General features: G+C 35.2%; 1 protein-coding gene across 2 annotated transcripts in view; it reads left to right on the top strand.

Annotated features, from left to right (window-relative positions):
- Nucleotides 1-16,731, top strand: part of INPP5F (inositol polyphosphate-5-phosphatase F) — a 100,070-nt gene that overhangs the window by 28,416 nt on the left and 54,923 nt on the right. For both annotated transcript variants that reach the window (XM_007478907.2, XM_001376725.4), the window contains exon 2: nucleotides 3,196-3,276. In XM_007478907.2, the coding sequence (XP_007478969.1) occupies nucleotides 3,196-3,276 (81 nt within the window). The remainder of the gene's footprint in view (nucleotides 1-3,195; nucleotides 3,277-16,731) is intronic.

Raw genomic sequence — 16,731 nt, 5'->3', positions numbered from 1 at the left:
ATATCACAAGTATGAAGTATACATTCTGGGCAGAATACTTCCTGGCAAGATATAGTTTAGATATTTTGCAAAGAAGTAGTAAGTGCAGCAAGGATATTAGACATTGAAAAATGTTATAGAGACTTCACTAACTATAACATTGTTCTTTAGAAATAAATTTAATTTTGAATTGGTTAGTCCTGGATTTCTACCCCAGAATAGGTAATTACTGAAGTGCCAGGAACTTAAAAATAAAATGGTTTCATAGTGTAGGTGTTATTTGGCAAGATTCTGCAATGCTTGTACTTAGTAACAGCCCAAAAAAACCCGTTTTTTAATGGAAAAATAACTCCACACAATTATTTACTTTTAAATATGATTTTTAATTGCAATTTTAAATTTAGCTAATTTAGAAGGAATTAAAAGAACAATCTTAAAGCTATACAGAGATGGATATTTTTATAAGCATCTATAAAATTAGACATCTTATTCTAGTAATTAACAATTTTGTATTGAATTGGGAATATCTGTTGCCATTTATTAACAGGTCACATTTACATCACTTTTGTTGTTTAAATTTAGATATCTAGTTTATGCTATCAGCACTATTCCTTGATGAGAAATTATGAATTTTAGAAGTATATATGAATTTTACCTTATTGCTGACTCCTAACTTAACTGAATATTTTAATGATAGGTTTTTGTTAAAATAAACAGATTTCTTATAATAAAATTATAAAAAATACCTTAGTCTATTAATATGTTTTACAGATAATGGCCATTTTAGTATTAGTACAAGTTCTTTACAATAGTATTGAAAGAATATATAACCCTCAAAGTCCTGTCACCAAATTGCCATTTGAACATCTTGAACTATATGTTCTATATAGCTATTTCAAATAAGAAGTACAAAATGTCACTCATTATCTTTTTTTCTCTTTAATTTCATTTATTTAATTAATTAATTTAGGGTGTTTTTCCATGGTTATATGATTCATGTTCTTTCCCTCCCGTCCTCCCTCCACCCTCCCGTAGCCAATGAGGAATTCCCCTGGGTCTTACATGTATATCATTGTGTAACTAACAATTTGCCCTTCAAACTCTGCAACTCTTCTCAACTTCCCTAATATTGTGCTCACAACCTTGGTGTCATCCCCTACTTTGTCTCTTGCTTTTGCCTCACATATCCAATTAGTTGCAAAATCTAATCATTTCTACTTCTATAACATCTCTCACAGATACCTCTTTCTCTCCATTCACCATTCTGGTTTGTATGATTAAAATTAATATCCAATAACTCCAAGTATCATATTTTTTAAGATTTGTTAATAATAACTTGAAGGAGAGGAAATAGAAAGACAAGAGTAAAGACAAGTTTACCAGACCAAGAAAGCAGGAGAAGAGTATGAGAGGACAGGGTTAACAGAAATTTATCTCCAGGGCATAATGTGACTTTGAAAGTAGGATTATGGGAAACATAGTCCTTGGCTACAAAATCCTAATTACACAGGTCTAAACCCTCATTACCTCATGCCTAGACCCTTGTGGTGGTCTTCTGGATGACCTTCTTACTTGAAATCCTTCCCACTACAATCCCTTATCCACTCAGTTGTCAAAGTAATTTTTCTAAAATGCAGCTCTAATTATGTAAATTTACTCTGTAAAATTTCAGTTGCTTCCTATTAACTGCATATTAAAATGTAAACTCATCTGTTTTTTAAAACTAAGAGCCTAAAGATTTTGTTAGAAGGGAATTTTAATTTGTATTCAAAATAAAGTTATTGTGTCTCAATATTTTAGATGAATTTTTTAAAGTAATTAAGCTTTGCAGTAATACTATCCTTGTAAGCAGGATTAATTAGGATAAGCAAATATTTATTGTATGCCATTTGATAATTCTTTCTAGAATAGTAACTCTATACAAGATCTTTTTATTGTTTTTTTTTATTCCTAATTAACCAGCATTCCTTTTTTTAAAAGGTAAATACCCTATATAGAACTAAAGGATTTCTACTAACATAGGCCTCCTTGGCTTTCCCCTAAGCATGTCTGGAATTCTTTCCTATCTCATCTCTACCTCCTGGCTTCCTTGTTTTCTTTCAAATGCCAGCTAAAAATCTTCCTTCTGAAAGAATCCTTTCACATTTTCCCTGATTGGAGGACTTTCCCTCTGAGATTATTTTTTAATTTATCTTGCGTTTATCTTGCGTGTCAGAGGACATTTTGTTTAATCCTACTCTTTTGTTGTTGTTCATTCATTTTAGTTGTGTCCAACTCTTTGTGACCCCTTTTATTTGTTTGTTTGGGTTTTTTTTTTTTTTGGTAAAAATACTGGGATGGTTTGTCATTTCCTTCTCTTAACTCAACAACTAAGGCAAATAGTGTTAAATGACTTGCCCAGAGTCACCTAGCTAGTAAGTGTCTGGAACTAGATTTGTACTCAGGTCTTCCTGCCCTGCTACTACCTTCACTTTATAGGTAAGGGAACATTAGTGCAGAGCAGTTGTAACTTAACCATCATCACATGAAACAGCTAGAATTTGAACTTTTGTCTTATGACTCCAGATCCAAGACACTTTCTGCTGTATGATGACTTTATGAAGCATGATCTTTTTTAGTTATTTAATCTATTCATCTCTCATCCACTACCTTTTTATTTGCCTATAAGATGACAACGACTCAGCTTTTTTTTTTAAACCCTTACTTTCTGCCTTAGAACCAATACTGTGGTAAGAGCTAGGCAATGGAAGTCAAGTTTCTTGCCCATGGTCACCTAGCTAGATGGTATAGCTAGAAAGTATCTGAGTCCACATTTGAACCCAGGACCTCCCATCTCTGGGCCTGGCTCTCATTCCACTGAACCACCCAGCTTCCCCCAATGACTCAGCTTTTTACAGGACAGCAATTCTACAGTTCTAGAAGACAATCTATTAAGGCTTCCATTCCAGAGGAAGGAGGATGTACCCACATGCAGCAAAACTGCAAATCCTTCAAATATTCAAGGCCATAATGAGTTCTATTCATCTAGAAATGTGGGGAGAAAAGGTTAAGCCTGTTCCATCTCACTGTTGTAGCAACTAACTTGGCTGGGCCTGTAATTTGGACACTTCAAAATTTTTGTTTGTTTTCTATTTTTAAAAATATGCTGTTTTTAGATATTAATACATTTTTGCATGTTTGTGGATTTTATAATGAATGGTTTTTCTTTTATTTTAGCCACTGACCTGCTTCTGGCCTGGAATCCCATTTGTTTGGGGTTGGTAGAAGGTGTCATTGGGAAAGTTCAACTCCATTCAGGTATGTTTCTAAAAAGTAAAATCAGTACCTAAATTTGCTAATTGTTAAATGTTTAATTACTACTTATTAAAATTTTAGAAATTTATTAAAATCATTTAGTTAATAACCTTGATCCCTTTTTTCCCCCTTGGATTAATGATATATATATATATATATATATATACTTGGCAAAACAAAAAGCAGTGAAAAGGACCTGTGATATTATGGTCTAGACCCGCCAAGTTATTTGTTTAATAAAATTTAGTCTTGAACCTGGCTGATTTTGAGTTTTGATTACATGTATGTCTACTTAAAAGAAAAAAGTTGTAACCTCATAATTATATTCTGCGTCTCCTGACTGTTTCAATAGGCATACTATGGGGAGGACTTTCCTCAAACAATATTCCATATTACTCTTTGTTAGTGGTTTCAAACCCTTAATGTTTTGGGGGTGCCAATCCTCTCATGTCAGGATTACTTCTGCTTTAGACTCTGCAATAGCTATTTTTTCAAGTCCTCTATCCCTTCTCTTCTTTAATTGAACATGTTAAATCTTGTAACCGCTCTTGATATAGAAGTTTCCAAGAACCCAGGCATCTCATTCCTGACTTTGCTTTTCTTGAATGGAATAAAAAACCCCACAAAAAGCAAAAGGAAGTGCTAGTGTATTCCAGGAATGAAGGACAGCCAGTGCAAAGGCACAAAGGTGGAAGATAAGAGTGCTAGGTGAGAAGTAGAGACAAGGCAAGTTAGGCTGTGTAAAAGTTAAAAATTTAGGGAGACTGAGGCAGGTAGAAATTAGTTTCTCTCTGCAAGGAGTATTATATTTTTATGAGGTTTATTAAAGATTAAGGATTAAAGAAAATACAGGATAAGAAAACACGTGCCTAGGCCAGAGAGGCCCTAGACAAGATAATCTCACATCATGGAAGAGACGCGTTTGCTCCAAAACGGAAGTCCAAAAGAGACCCAAAAGCCTTTGCAATCAGGTTAAATACCTTCTCGATCTCGGCCCACGTGAGAATTCAGTGAGATTAGAGGGCATTCTGGGAGCTAGCAAGGACTCCTGGGGAATGGAGTCCAGAGTTCAAATCTCAATTTTACAGTTGGAACATACCTGTTTAGGGTTTAAAAGCCAAATAGAGGAGTTTCTGTTTGATCCCAGAGGCAATAATAAGGAACCTTTAGAATTTATTGACTAAGACTGAATGACAGGGTTAGAGACCTGCCTTTAGAAATGAAGAGACTCTGGGAAGGCAGATAAGTAAATATAAAATATACAAAGTAATTACCACCTGAAAAGTACAGACAACTCAGGGAATAGGAAAGGGGCTCTCAGCTGGAGCTGAACCTTGAAGGGAACTAAGGGTTCTAAGAGGAAGAGGGGAGAAGAGAGACGGGATGATGACTGGAACTTTAGAAGGGGAATAATAAATTCCTGGGAATCATAGGTTAGAACCAGATTATGAAGGATATTAGATGCTAAATATAGGAGTTTGTATTTTATCCCAGAGACAAAAAAAAAGTCACTGAAGCTTTTTGAGCTGGAGAATGATCAGACTTGTGTTTTGCTCATGTCACTTTGGTTGCTCTGTGACTTGGAGAAGGAATGGGCTGGATATCCAGAAACTTAATTAGGCTATTTCAGTAGTCTTCCAGGTGGGAGGTGACCTGAATTATGATTGTTGTGGGATGAATAAAGCTCAGGGAACAGACAGATTATAGTGGAAATAGATTCAGCAGAATTTGGCAACTTGAATATAATGGGAAAGGAGAGCGAACAGTCAAGGATAACTGAGGTTGTTACCTTTAGTGAGAAAAAGAATGGTGGTATGCTTGATAAAAATAGGGAAATTAGGGAGAGGGGGCAGGATTTTTGGGAGGTAATAGTGAGTTCAGGTTTGGGTATGTTAAGTTGGGTAGACATGTCTAGGAGCAGGCAATTGGAGATGTGGGACTAGAGCTCAAGAGAAGAATGAGACCTGACATGCTTATTTGGGAATTGTCTGTATAGAGCTAATAATAATGATCACAAAGACTGTAGAGAAAAGAGAGAAGGCAGTCTCAGGATTGAGTATATCCACTCATGGAGTCAGGAAATAAGTGACAATTCTGCAAAGGAGACTGAAAGACAAGAGTAGGAGAACCAGAAGAGAACAGTGTCACAAAAAGCCTGTGGAGGAGAAAAGATATAGAAGGAAGGGGTAAAGGTGAAGAAGTATGAGAATGGAAAAAATGCATTTGGTTGGAGCAGTACAGGCACCAATGTTGATGTTGCAGAGGATAATTTCAAATAGGATTATAAGGAATAGCAAAAATATGAATATCTGTTTTGGGGAGTTTGGCAGTAAAGAATGAATGTTATAAAAAACTTGAGGATAATATGGTCATTATAATAGCATAATGTGTTTTTTAAGAATGAAAGAGATCTGGGTATCTTATTAGATCAACTACAGAAAAGCTGATGACTAAGGAAAGATTGATGTCAGTATGGAGATGAACTAAACTAGTCTGAACACTGAAGGAAATTCTTAATGAATGAGGGTTAAACATTAATCCCCAACAATAGAAGAAAATGGAATATTGTATTTATACCTGCTATTTAAATGAGAAATCTGTGTTTCCAGAAGAAGTAGAGAATCTCATCAATGACAAGATGAATATATGTAAAAAGTACAAATGAAACTTTGGCACGCTGAAGTCTGATGATTATTTAAAGAAAAGCAACAAAGAGAAAAAAACTATCCTCCAAAATAGACAATTTTATAATATTAATATCTAGATTCTACATATAAAGAAATATAGGCAAATGGGTTGTATAAAAATAATGCAAATTAAAATAACTTGTTTTATCGTTTTTTAATTAGGCTACTAAAAATAACAAAAATAATAAAACTGTGAGAGAACCATGGGGAAACATTTATGTCGTTATAGACTCTTTAAACTGAATCAGTCTTTTTAGAGAAGCAGTATTGCAAATTTAAGAAAAAGTTAAACTGCCCTTTGACTTAGTAAGTAATTTTCTGGAATATACTTCAAAGAAATAATCAAAAAGAAAAGAAGCAATTTGTATTAAGTTCATAGCAACACTCTTTATAAAATGAACAACTAGAAGCAAACCAAAGGTTCTATAGTAGAGAATAAAGCAAAAATTATATTAATATGATGGAATGCCACAGATAATAAAAGTAACAGTTATGTAAAGTCTTTCAGTACCTGGAAAATATAATTTTTTAAAGAAGTAGACTAGATACTAGTGTGTAATCAGTAATTAAAACCACATAAAATTATATACATGGTAACAGAGACTAAGAAGCAGGAGCAATTTAATTTAATTTTAATGTTAGGGTATGTTTTCTTTTTGAAATTATCCCTTGTTAGAAGCAAATCATCCAGATGTTTTTGGCTAGCTATAATTTTTTTGTATATAATAAGTCTTTGATTTTATCAGTAAGAAGGAAGGGGAGAAGGAAGAAAAATAGATAAATGTGCCAGGAAATAGTGAAGGAAGAATAAAGCTGTGACAAAACCAAAATTTTTACCTTTCCTTCTAACTGGCTATTTCATCGAGGTTGAAACTACAGAATAAAAGGAGAATTATTCTAGATGTATATATTAGATCTGGAAGTAGCTTTTAGAAATCATTGAATCTAAACTCAGATAAATCAGTCGGTTGGCTCAAGTGTTATGTCAATTATGGGACTAGAACCCAGGTTTTGTGAAAGATTCATTCAGATACACATATATAACCACCCACACAAAAGCCATTATTTACTAGCTTTTTCTTTGGTTCTTTTTAGCTGGTAGAAATTATTAAAATTATTATATTTTAGTCAGTTTTCCCAATTCCAGGCCTGGTGCTCTATCCATTGCAATACCTAACCATTGCAATGCCCCGAATAATTACTTTTTTAAATAAATGTTAATTTGGTTCTCACAACAACCCTTTGAAAAAAGATGCTTTTGAGGAAACTGAGGCAAAAAGAAGTTAAGTAATTTGCCTAGGGTCACACTGCTAGTAGGTATCTGAAATTGGATTTGAATGTAGGTCTTCTTGACTCCACTGTGCTACCATGCTGCTTTTCTGAGAAGAAACTGAACATTGAAGGGACATGTAAGGAAACAAGATTGTCTACTTGTGTTGTAAGCCAGATAACAACCTGAAATAATAACAGGAGCCAAATATTGACCCTTTTTAAGAAATCTGAGCTGGCTGGAATGATCCAACATAGCAAGAACTTTCTTTTACGTACATTTAAAAATCTCACCAAAGGGTTGCTTACACTATTCAATAAGTGGTTGTTGAATTGAAAGAATTGGGCAGTTGTAGCTCCTTGTTTTCTGAAAATTCTAAATTGATAATAGTGTTGAATAATCATGTACAAAAGCCATTCAAACAGATCTTATACATTTAAAATAACTTATTTCTTATTGTTTTTTAGCTTATGGTGTAAATTATGTCTTCATTATTAAATTGGCAAAATGCCTTGCATGGAGATTTAGATGACAAAAGCCCTATATTTGAATTAATATGTTGTTTTTGTTGTGCCACTGTGTCATAGGAGACATTTTTCTACTTGGTTGTACCTCAGTAAGAGATGTTTTCAGTATCCTATGCAATTAACATTGTTCTCTTGTAAAATACTCTCTAAAATACTTAAAATCCCAACACATCATTCAGGAATATGAAGTAACAAGTTTGAAGCATTAATCATATGTTGGACTTCAGGCTTTGCTAGTATCTTGCTTTGTGATTTTGTAGCAAGTCCTAAAATGCTACTCTGTAAGATGAATCTAATTTTTTTCTTAGTCAAATGTATTATCAGCCCATTATTGTGCATATTCTTATCCAAAAGTGAAATATCACAAACCATCTATGCCTGCCCAACTGGTGAAACTCTAGCAGGCCTGCCTTAAAGTTTGCTGTAAGAAAGTCCAACCAATACATCTGAGTCTTACCTCTCTTTTTCTCAACATCATGAGGCTAGATGAGCATGTTGGTCACCCTTTGCTAAGCCCTGGCTTTAACTACATGGTCATCCCACCTTTTTTGTTCAGACATTTCATAACACTTTCTGGTTCTTTTTCATATTGATCAGATGAGATAATTGGAAAGTACTTAACATAATGCCTAGCACGTAGAAATAACTTAATAGATATTTATAGGTTGACTGTTGCAGTTGCTTACATCAAACGTGTCCTTCTTCATTGCCTTCTGAATTGTGCTCATTTTTAATTCTTTAGAGATTTTAGTATTACCTGACTCCTAGCTGTATCACAGTGATAATACATGTATGTTTGCATACCACATCATAAAGCATTTGGGTTGCCCATCCCTTCAAAGTATAATTCTCTTCAGGCAGGCAATAATTTATGCGTATTATTTGTTCGGCATTTATTAAATGGTCCTGGAGAAGAAATGAAAATAATACAAATCTGAGGGTGTGCCACAGATTCTGTCTTTTGTAACTCAGTGTGTTTCCATAGACACAAAGAGTGATAAGGTTCCCAGACTAGCCCAGAAAATCTCATGTAACCATTGTGTTTACAGTGCTAGTCTGAGTTCTGGGTATGGAGAGGAAGAGACTGACCTTCTAGGAGGAAGAGAAGAAGAGTTCTTTTTTGGGTCCAGAGCCAGTTCTAGGAAAGGGTAGCTGAACAGGGCCTTTGGGATAACCTTTACTCACTTTCTTCTTTTCTCCTTTTCTCATCCCTCCATTCTACTTATTGTACATATAGTTAAAAACAATTGTTTAGTAGGGTTTTTTTTTAATTAAAGCATCTTTATTTTATTTAGAGATATGATAAATATACTATGTCAGAATCAGCAACCTCATCTATCTATTTTTTTATTTTTTTAAAACATTATTTTATTTGGTCATTTTCAAACATTATTCATTAGAAATAAAGATAATTTTCTTTTCCTCCCCCCACCCTCTTCCCATTGGCAATGCGTGATTCCTCTGGGTATCACATGTATCCTCGATCTGAACTCATTTCCATGTTATTGGTTTTTGCATTAGATCGTTCGTTTAGAGTCTTTCCTCCATCATATCCCCTCCACCCCTGTAGTCAAACTGTTGCCTTTCCTCGGTGTTTTTACTCCCACCATTTGTCCTCTGCTTGAGGGTAGTGTTTTTTTCTCCTTGATCCCTGCAGGTTGTTCAGGGACATTGTATTGACACTAATGGAAAAGTCCATTATGTTCGATTGTACCACAGTGTGTCAGTCTCTGTGTACAATATTCTCCTGGCTCTGCTCCTTTCAGTCTGCATCACTTCCTGGAGGTTGTTCCAGTCTTCATGGAATTCCTCCACTTTATTATTCCTTTTAGCACAATAGTATTCCATCACCAACATATACCACAATTTGTTTAGCCATTCCCCAATTGAAGGGCATCCCCTCATTTTCCAGTTTTTTGCTACCACAAAGAGTGCAGCTATGAATATTCTTGTACAAGTCTTTTTGTCCATTATCTCTTTGGGGTACAGACCCAGCAGTGCTATGGCTGGATCAAAGGGCAGACAGTCTTTTATCACCCTTTGGGCATAGTTCCAAATTGCCCTCCAGAATGGTTGGATCAATTCACAACTCCACCATCGATGAATTAATGTCCCAACTTTGCCACATCCCCTACCCTCATCTATCTAAAGCACAGATGTTGAAGAATTTGTTGTGTTTTTTTTTTTTTAATTCTGAATCAGTAAACTCTTGTTAAGTACCTACTATGTGCCAGGTATATAGCAACAATAGAATTGACACAGGATGTGTGGCTTAAGCTATATAAGGTATCTGAATCAATTTTACTGAAAATGAGGAGAGAGAAAAATTAAACTAAAAAAAAGTATGTATAAAAATAGAAGTTAAAATCATGACAGGTCCTTGAATCACCAACAAGATCCAATTGAGATGGCTTATATCCTACAGACATGCAGGACAGGTGCAGCAATATTGCAGTTACCCAACATCAACTAGGACTACAGAAAATTGCCATACTACAGTAGAAAAAAGGATGAAAGTCTGAGGAAAAGGGGAAATATTATTCCCTGGTCTGATTTCTACTTTAATCACAGGAATTGTAAAACAAAGTTAAATCCATGCATAGATACATGTTAATCTCATATAAAGGCAGGAAATGGGTATTGTGTTACACTGGGGATACAAAAAGACACAAAAGATAGTTCTTGACCTCAAGGAGCTTACAGTCTAATGGAAGAGACAACATCTAAACAAATACTAAGCAAGCTATATGCAAGAAAATCAGGAAATAATTAAGATAGGGAAGGCACTGAAATTAAAGGGGGTCAGAGAAAGGTTGGGTTTTCATTGACACTCAGAGGAAGCCTTAGCAAATTAACTGTTGCTATGGTTCATAGTCTATTGACATAGAATTGTTATAAAAAGCTAAGCTTGTTTTGCCATCATATTAAGTATACATCTCAAAGTTTAGAACAGAAAGGAGAGACTACTAGGAGCTGTCACTAAGATGTAAGAAGGAAGGAATGGATAATAGAGATAATATTTTGATCTTTTAGTATAGGGACTCACAAACAGTTGTACATCCCTAAATGGACATGAGGATTTTACTCTTTCACAAACTATTATAATCTATGGCTGTATGACAACTATGACTCAGTCAAGGAGAGGCTAAGTAAAGTTTTAGCATTTCGTGTAAAAAAAACTATCTGAAGAATTCATATTTGGAAAACTTTGTTCTTCAGTGATATTGTATAAGAAAGAAGCTACTCTTAAGTTTTCCAGTTAGCCTAATCTTCATTGTTATTTATAAATTTTTATTATTTCTTTTAAAACTATTTTTTTCTTTGCAGTTTGGTCAGTTGTACCAGTTTTCTATCCTTACCTCATTTAAGGTCTCTTAAACTCACCAATGTGATCTCCTTTAAACCTTCTATTTTGTACCTTAGCTTAATCCTTTTAGATCTTATAAAAGTGAGCCTTAAGAATTAGATGTTTTCGCTCTCCATGAGTCATTTCAGTTTTCTATATACCTCATTCTTTGGGGATTCCAAGAGGGCAATAAAAGAACCAATTAGCCATTTTTTAAAATAGAGGGCCTACTATGTGCAGGTTGTGAAACTCAGTTTTCTGATGAGCTAAAATGACCCCCCCCCTTTTTTTTAAACCTTTACCTTCTGTCTTAGAATGAGTAGTAAATATTTGTTCCAAGGCAGAATAATAGTGTGGGTAAGCCAATTGGAGTTAGTGACTTGCCCAGGGTCACACAGCTAGGAAGTATCTGAGGCCATATTTGAACCGAACACTTCCTGTTGCCAGGCCCAGTACTCTATCCAACAGAGCACCTTGCTGCCCCATGGCAGGCTTTTAGCAACCAAGACCACATGATTAAAAAGGGAACTGCTTTAGGTATTATTTATGTATTTTTACAATGTCAGAAATTCCAGGAGAATCCTTTAATTAAAAGGAAATTCATATTTATTGCATTCTAAGCTTTCAGTGATTTTAGAATAAGTATGGCTTTAGGTCTTAGCAGAAAATTTAAATGGAATACCTCTTTAGAAGCAAGTTTGGTCAATAAAATATATCATTCTAGTCCTTGAACATGGGCTGAGAACATATGGTGTGGTATTTGTACAATGAAACACATTTAAAGCAATTCATAACTTTTGAGGAAACAATTACAAAGGTATTCTCTGTTTTTAGAAGGTAAGATAGTTGGTAGTTTTAAGATTGGAATAGTATCTTCAAATGTGAATTTTAGATTTACTCTACCCTACTAAGTCTAACAAAAGAGGAACGTCTACACCTCTACTTAAGGATTAAGTATTGAGAAGGATGGCCTATGACAGACATGTGCTAGCAAATGACAAGTCAGAAACAACTGACAGACCCCTGGGCTGTCCTAAGTCAAGCTTAAGCTACCATTGATACATGTGAGACACAGGAAAGTGATGTAGAAACGGTCTATATATTCCATGTCACTTCTTCTCTCGGGCTCTTTTCATGGAGAGGTGGCTCTGGCGGCAGCAGGCTGAGCATCTTGGCATCTTGGTGTGGTGGCAGCTATTGTCCCGGTTAGGTGGTGAGTTTTCCTTGATACTATACAGAAGAATCTTAGTAGCCTAGTTCAGGTGAGGCATCTTCACTGAGCTCTCTCAGAGTTTAGGCTGAATCTTTCTCCTTTACCTTCCAAACACTATCCTCTTAGAAAAGCCTCTAATCTTCATAAACCTCGTGGAGCAGGTCTTTGAACTCCCCCTGGCACAGGCCAGGTGGGAGAAATCCTATACCCTCTTTCTCTCTCTTCTCCTTAATTTCTTCCCTCTATATTAATTAAAATCACCATAAATTTCCAAACTGACTTGGGTATTTTTATTTGGGATTTTCTCTGGTGACCAAATTAATTTAGATTAGGTCACAACCCTAAAATTATCCTTACACAAAGGAGCAGATTGAGGTTAGATGGTATGAGTGTCAAGTAATTCTCTCTCAATTTTAGAAGTCAAAGAACATTCCAGAAGTTCCCCAATATTCTTCCTTGTTTTTGTCTTTCCCTTTCCTTCTCTCACCCCTCCAACCCATCCTTTACATTATACTTCCATAGTGATTGATATTTTGAAAGTGTATCTTTCTGTAGAAATTGGTCAATCAAGGCTTCACATTTCTTTGTAATTCTATTAGAATATTACCTTAAACCAGACTCTGCAGTGCTTTAAATAATCATTACATATGACTTGTGGCATGTAATAATAAGCAAGACTCCAGAATCACACAATTCTAAGTACTTGTATGACTATCAGTGTTAAGGTAACTATGTTGCTTTCTGATTCTTACTCTAGTAAGTCTCCAATAAAATTCAATGAAGGTTTGTGATAAAAATAGTTTTGGAATTAGAAATGTATGTTAATGAAAGTAAAATGTGACTCACGAATATTTTCCCTATATTTGGCTCTTGTCAGATTCTTTTTATTTTTGTATCCTGTTTATGAGTCATTGCTTGAAATATGTAAAAAACATGAGCATCCATAAGAGAGAAATGGAAAGGATTACAGGACTGAAGAATAGGAACTACAAGGGAAGGCTAAATGAATTAGGATTGCTTTTTCCCAAAAAAGTAGGACTTTTTTTGTTTGTTTTCAATTTTACTATCAGTAAACAAACATATATTTAAAGTGTGCCTACTCTGTATCAGGCTTGTTTATATGATAAACAGGAGCTAGGTATATCTAGTATTCTTCCCTGTCTTGGTTTTGCTTGCCTCCATTGATGACCTCAACCCTTTATACTATCTCCCCCTCTAATTTGTCTGCTTCTGTTCTTGGGCTGCTGATTGTCACTTTAAAAATATCATGCTAATGCTACTGATTAAAAAAATTTGAGGGAGAATGGAACAACCTCCAGGAAGTGATGCAGAGCGAAAGGAGCAGAACCAAAAAAACATTGTACACAGAGACTGATACATTGTGGTACAATCAAAGGTGATGGACTTCTCCATTAGTATCAATGCAATGTCCCTGAACAATCTGCAGGGATCTAAAAAATACTACCCACAAGCAGAGGATAAACTGTGGGAGTAAAAACACTGATGGAAAGCAACTGCTTGACTACAGGGTTGGAGGGGATAAGACTGAGGAGAGACTCTAAATGAACACTATAATGCAAATTCCAACAACAGGGAAATGGGTTCGAGTCAAGAACACATGTGATAACCAGTGGAATCGTGCGTTGGCTATGGGAGAGGGAAAGGGTGGGGAGGGGAGGAGAAGAAAATGATCTTTGTTTCCAGTGAATAATGTATGGAAATGACCAAATAAAATAATGTTTAAAAATTAAAAAAAAAGAACAATGGCTAGCTGGAGAAAGCATTTAATAAATAGTTGTAGAATTGAAAAAAAAAAATTTGAGTCATGATTTCAACCAGGACCTTACTGCTGATTATTCAATTCAATACAATTACTGCTGTATTCGACTCTTATGAATTCCTTGGCTTATTTTCCACAGTGACTCTTCCAACCCATTGCCTTTTTTTCCTTAAAGCTTAATCCTCATACTGCCTTCATATATAGCTGAGAAGGTTGAGACTATCAGAAAGGAACTTCAGTTCCCTTCTTATAGGACATAAACTTTCTTAGAAACTAATTGGCTAGATGGCACAAGAAATAGAGTGAAGATCTGAATTCAAATCTTATACCAGACACTTCTTGACTCTGTGACCTTGGGCAATTCACTTAACTTCTGTTTGTCTCAGTTAACTGTAACATGGAAATTATAGTAGCCCCTAACACCCAAGGTTGTTGTGAGGACAAAATAAGATGTTTGTGAAGTCCTTTGCAGACTTTAAAATACTATATAAATGTGAGCTATTAAGATTCTTTCCCATTTGCTTGTGAGAGACTTGAAAGCAGGTACTGCCTTTTCCCTTTCTTGATGTAATCCCCAGCTGTTTTTAGATCTGATTTTAGATCACAAAGAAAACAGTATCTCTACTGTTTGCTAAAAATATATCCTTTTACTTATACCCTTCACCCCATTTTTTCCACTCCTATCAGTATCTTTCTCTTCTTGTTTAGTCCTTCCAGTTATGTCCGACCTTTCCTGAACCCATTTGGAATTTTCTTGGCAAATGCAACTTGCCCAGGGTCATCCATTTAATAAGTGTCTGAGTCCGGATTTGAACTCAGGAAGTTCGGTTTTCCTGATTTCAGGATCCACTGTGCCACCTAGCTACCCCTATCACCTGACAAACTTTCGTATACTTGAAGAGAACTATCATGACCTTAAGTTTTTTTCTTGTCTTGGGTTAGATTTCCCCATTCAAGTCATCTTCCTAGAACTTCATACACCTTTTGATACCCCTTTGCCATTATGATCACCCTCCTCTGGATGCTCTTCTGCTTGTCAAATTCGCTTACTAAGACTGAACTCCCGGAATTAAATATGATCATGAAGATCTGATCTGACCAGGCCAGACTACAATAGAACTGTACCTTTAGATATAAGGCTTATTAGTGTAGTTTAAAACTGCATTGTCTTTTGGCTGCCATATCATATGGTTAAGTCATTTGAGCTTGTAGCCTACTAAAATCCACAGATCTCTTTGAGAGGCAAGCAGAGCGATGTTATGGATCAAGTGCTGGACTTAGATTTTGGGAGACTTGTGTTCAGATCCTGTCTCCTGGATATAAAATGTCACATAGTCTCTATGAACCTTCTTGAAATGAGGAAGATAATATCTACCTTACAGTGTTATCATGAGAATTAGAAGCATTTTCTTTAGAAGCTGAAAATAGTCAACAGTCAACAAACATTTATTAAGCACCTACTATATGCCAGGAGTTTTACTTAGCACTAGAGTTACAAAAAGTTAAAAAACATTTTGTGTCCTTAAGAATTCACTTTCCAATGGAGGACAACACATTAAAAAAAATTGTTGCAAAACTATAAAGTAAGGTATTAATATCCAGCTTAGAGATATCTTGAGTCCTGCACCTGGTGTGGGAATGCTTTCCTTAAATGGTAGAGGATTAGGGAGGAGCTCCGCAATGTCCAACCTCTATTCTCTCCAATCAGAGGGAGGGAGGGGGTCCATGGGCAGGAGATACTGTGCAGGTGTGTTTGATAACTGATTTTATCTTGCAGAATAATGAGGATCTAGAGATCATGAAATCCAGGAGGTGAGCAGGGTGGGAAATTAGGAATATCTTTATCTCTCATATCCTTTCATTAGGGATTCATTTTTTGTATGGTATATAATTAAAATCCTTTGCTATTGTTCTAGCTTGCCCTGCAGGGCATGCTTTTCAAGGAAATTACTTCCTGATATGTTTTCTTATCTTGTTATGTTAGGGATTTTGTTTTTTCCTCTTGGGTCTGTGGTTATATAGTAATTATTTTAAAATATAATGACTTTTTCTATTTAAAAAAAATCAGAATCCCTATAGTAAGATTTTTAATGGCTGAAATTATTACCCAAATTTTAATTAGGCAATTTTAGTTTGCAAAGAAATATTTCTCCTTTCTGTGGTGTTAATTTGTTAGTCTTTTTGCCCGGCTGGTACTTTAGTTATTTCTACTTGAAAAATCATAGATTATGAAATTACACATTGGGAAATTTTTTTGGGGGGGGTCTGAACTGCATTTTTTTTTTAAACCAGGCTTTGCATGTTCTCTTTCCTTCATCTTTCTACTCTCCTCTCAAAGCCAGAATAGTCATAGCAACATCTTTCCCTTTGAGTTATTTTATAGCCTAATGGAATTTCTTGGAAATATCTCAGTATTCAGTCCAAATTTTCCAATTTTGTTCTGTTGGGCAATTTTTGGCCATTCTTCCCAAGACTACTCCCTAGTGATGATCTATTTGAAGTATTTATAGACTATCCTAACATAACCCTTGCCTTTGGCAAAGAGTACATTTTAGTTTTCCATTCTCTGCTATAATTGAAATTGAAGTTATTAAAGGAAAATTTTTATATTGTTTTTTAAAATGTTTTTATACCT

This window comes from Monodelphis domestica, chromosome 1 (assembly GCF_027887165.1).
Source record: "Monodelphis domestica isolate mMonDom1 chromosome 1, mMonDom1.pri, whole genome shotgun sequence".
Lineage (NCBI taxonomy): Eukaryota > Metazoa > Chordata > Mammalia > Didelphimorphia > Didelphidae > Monodelphis > Monodelphis domestica.
This window is presented reverse-complemented; position numbering and strand designations above follow the sequence as displayed.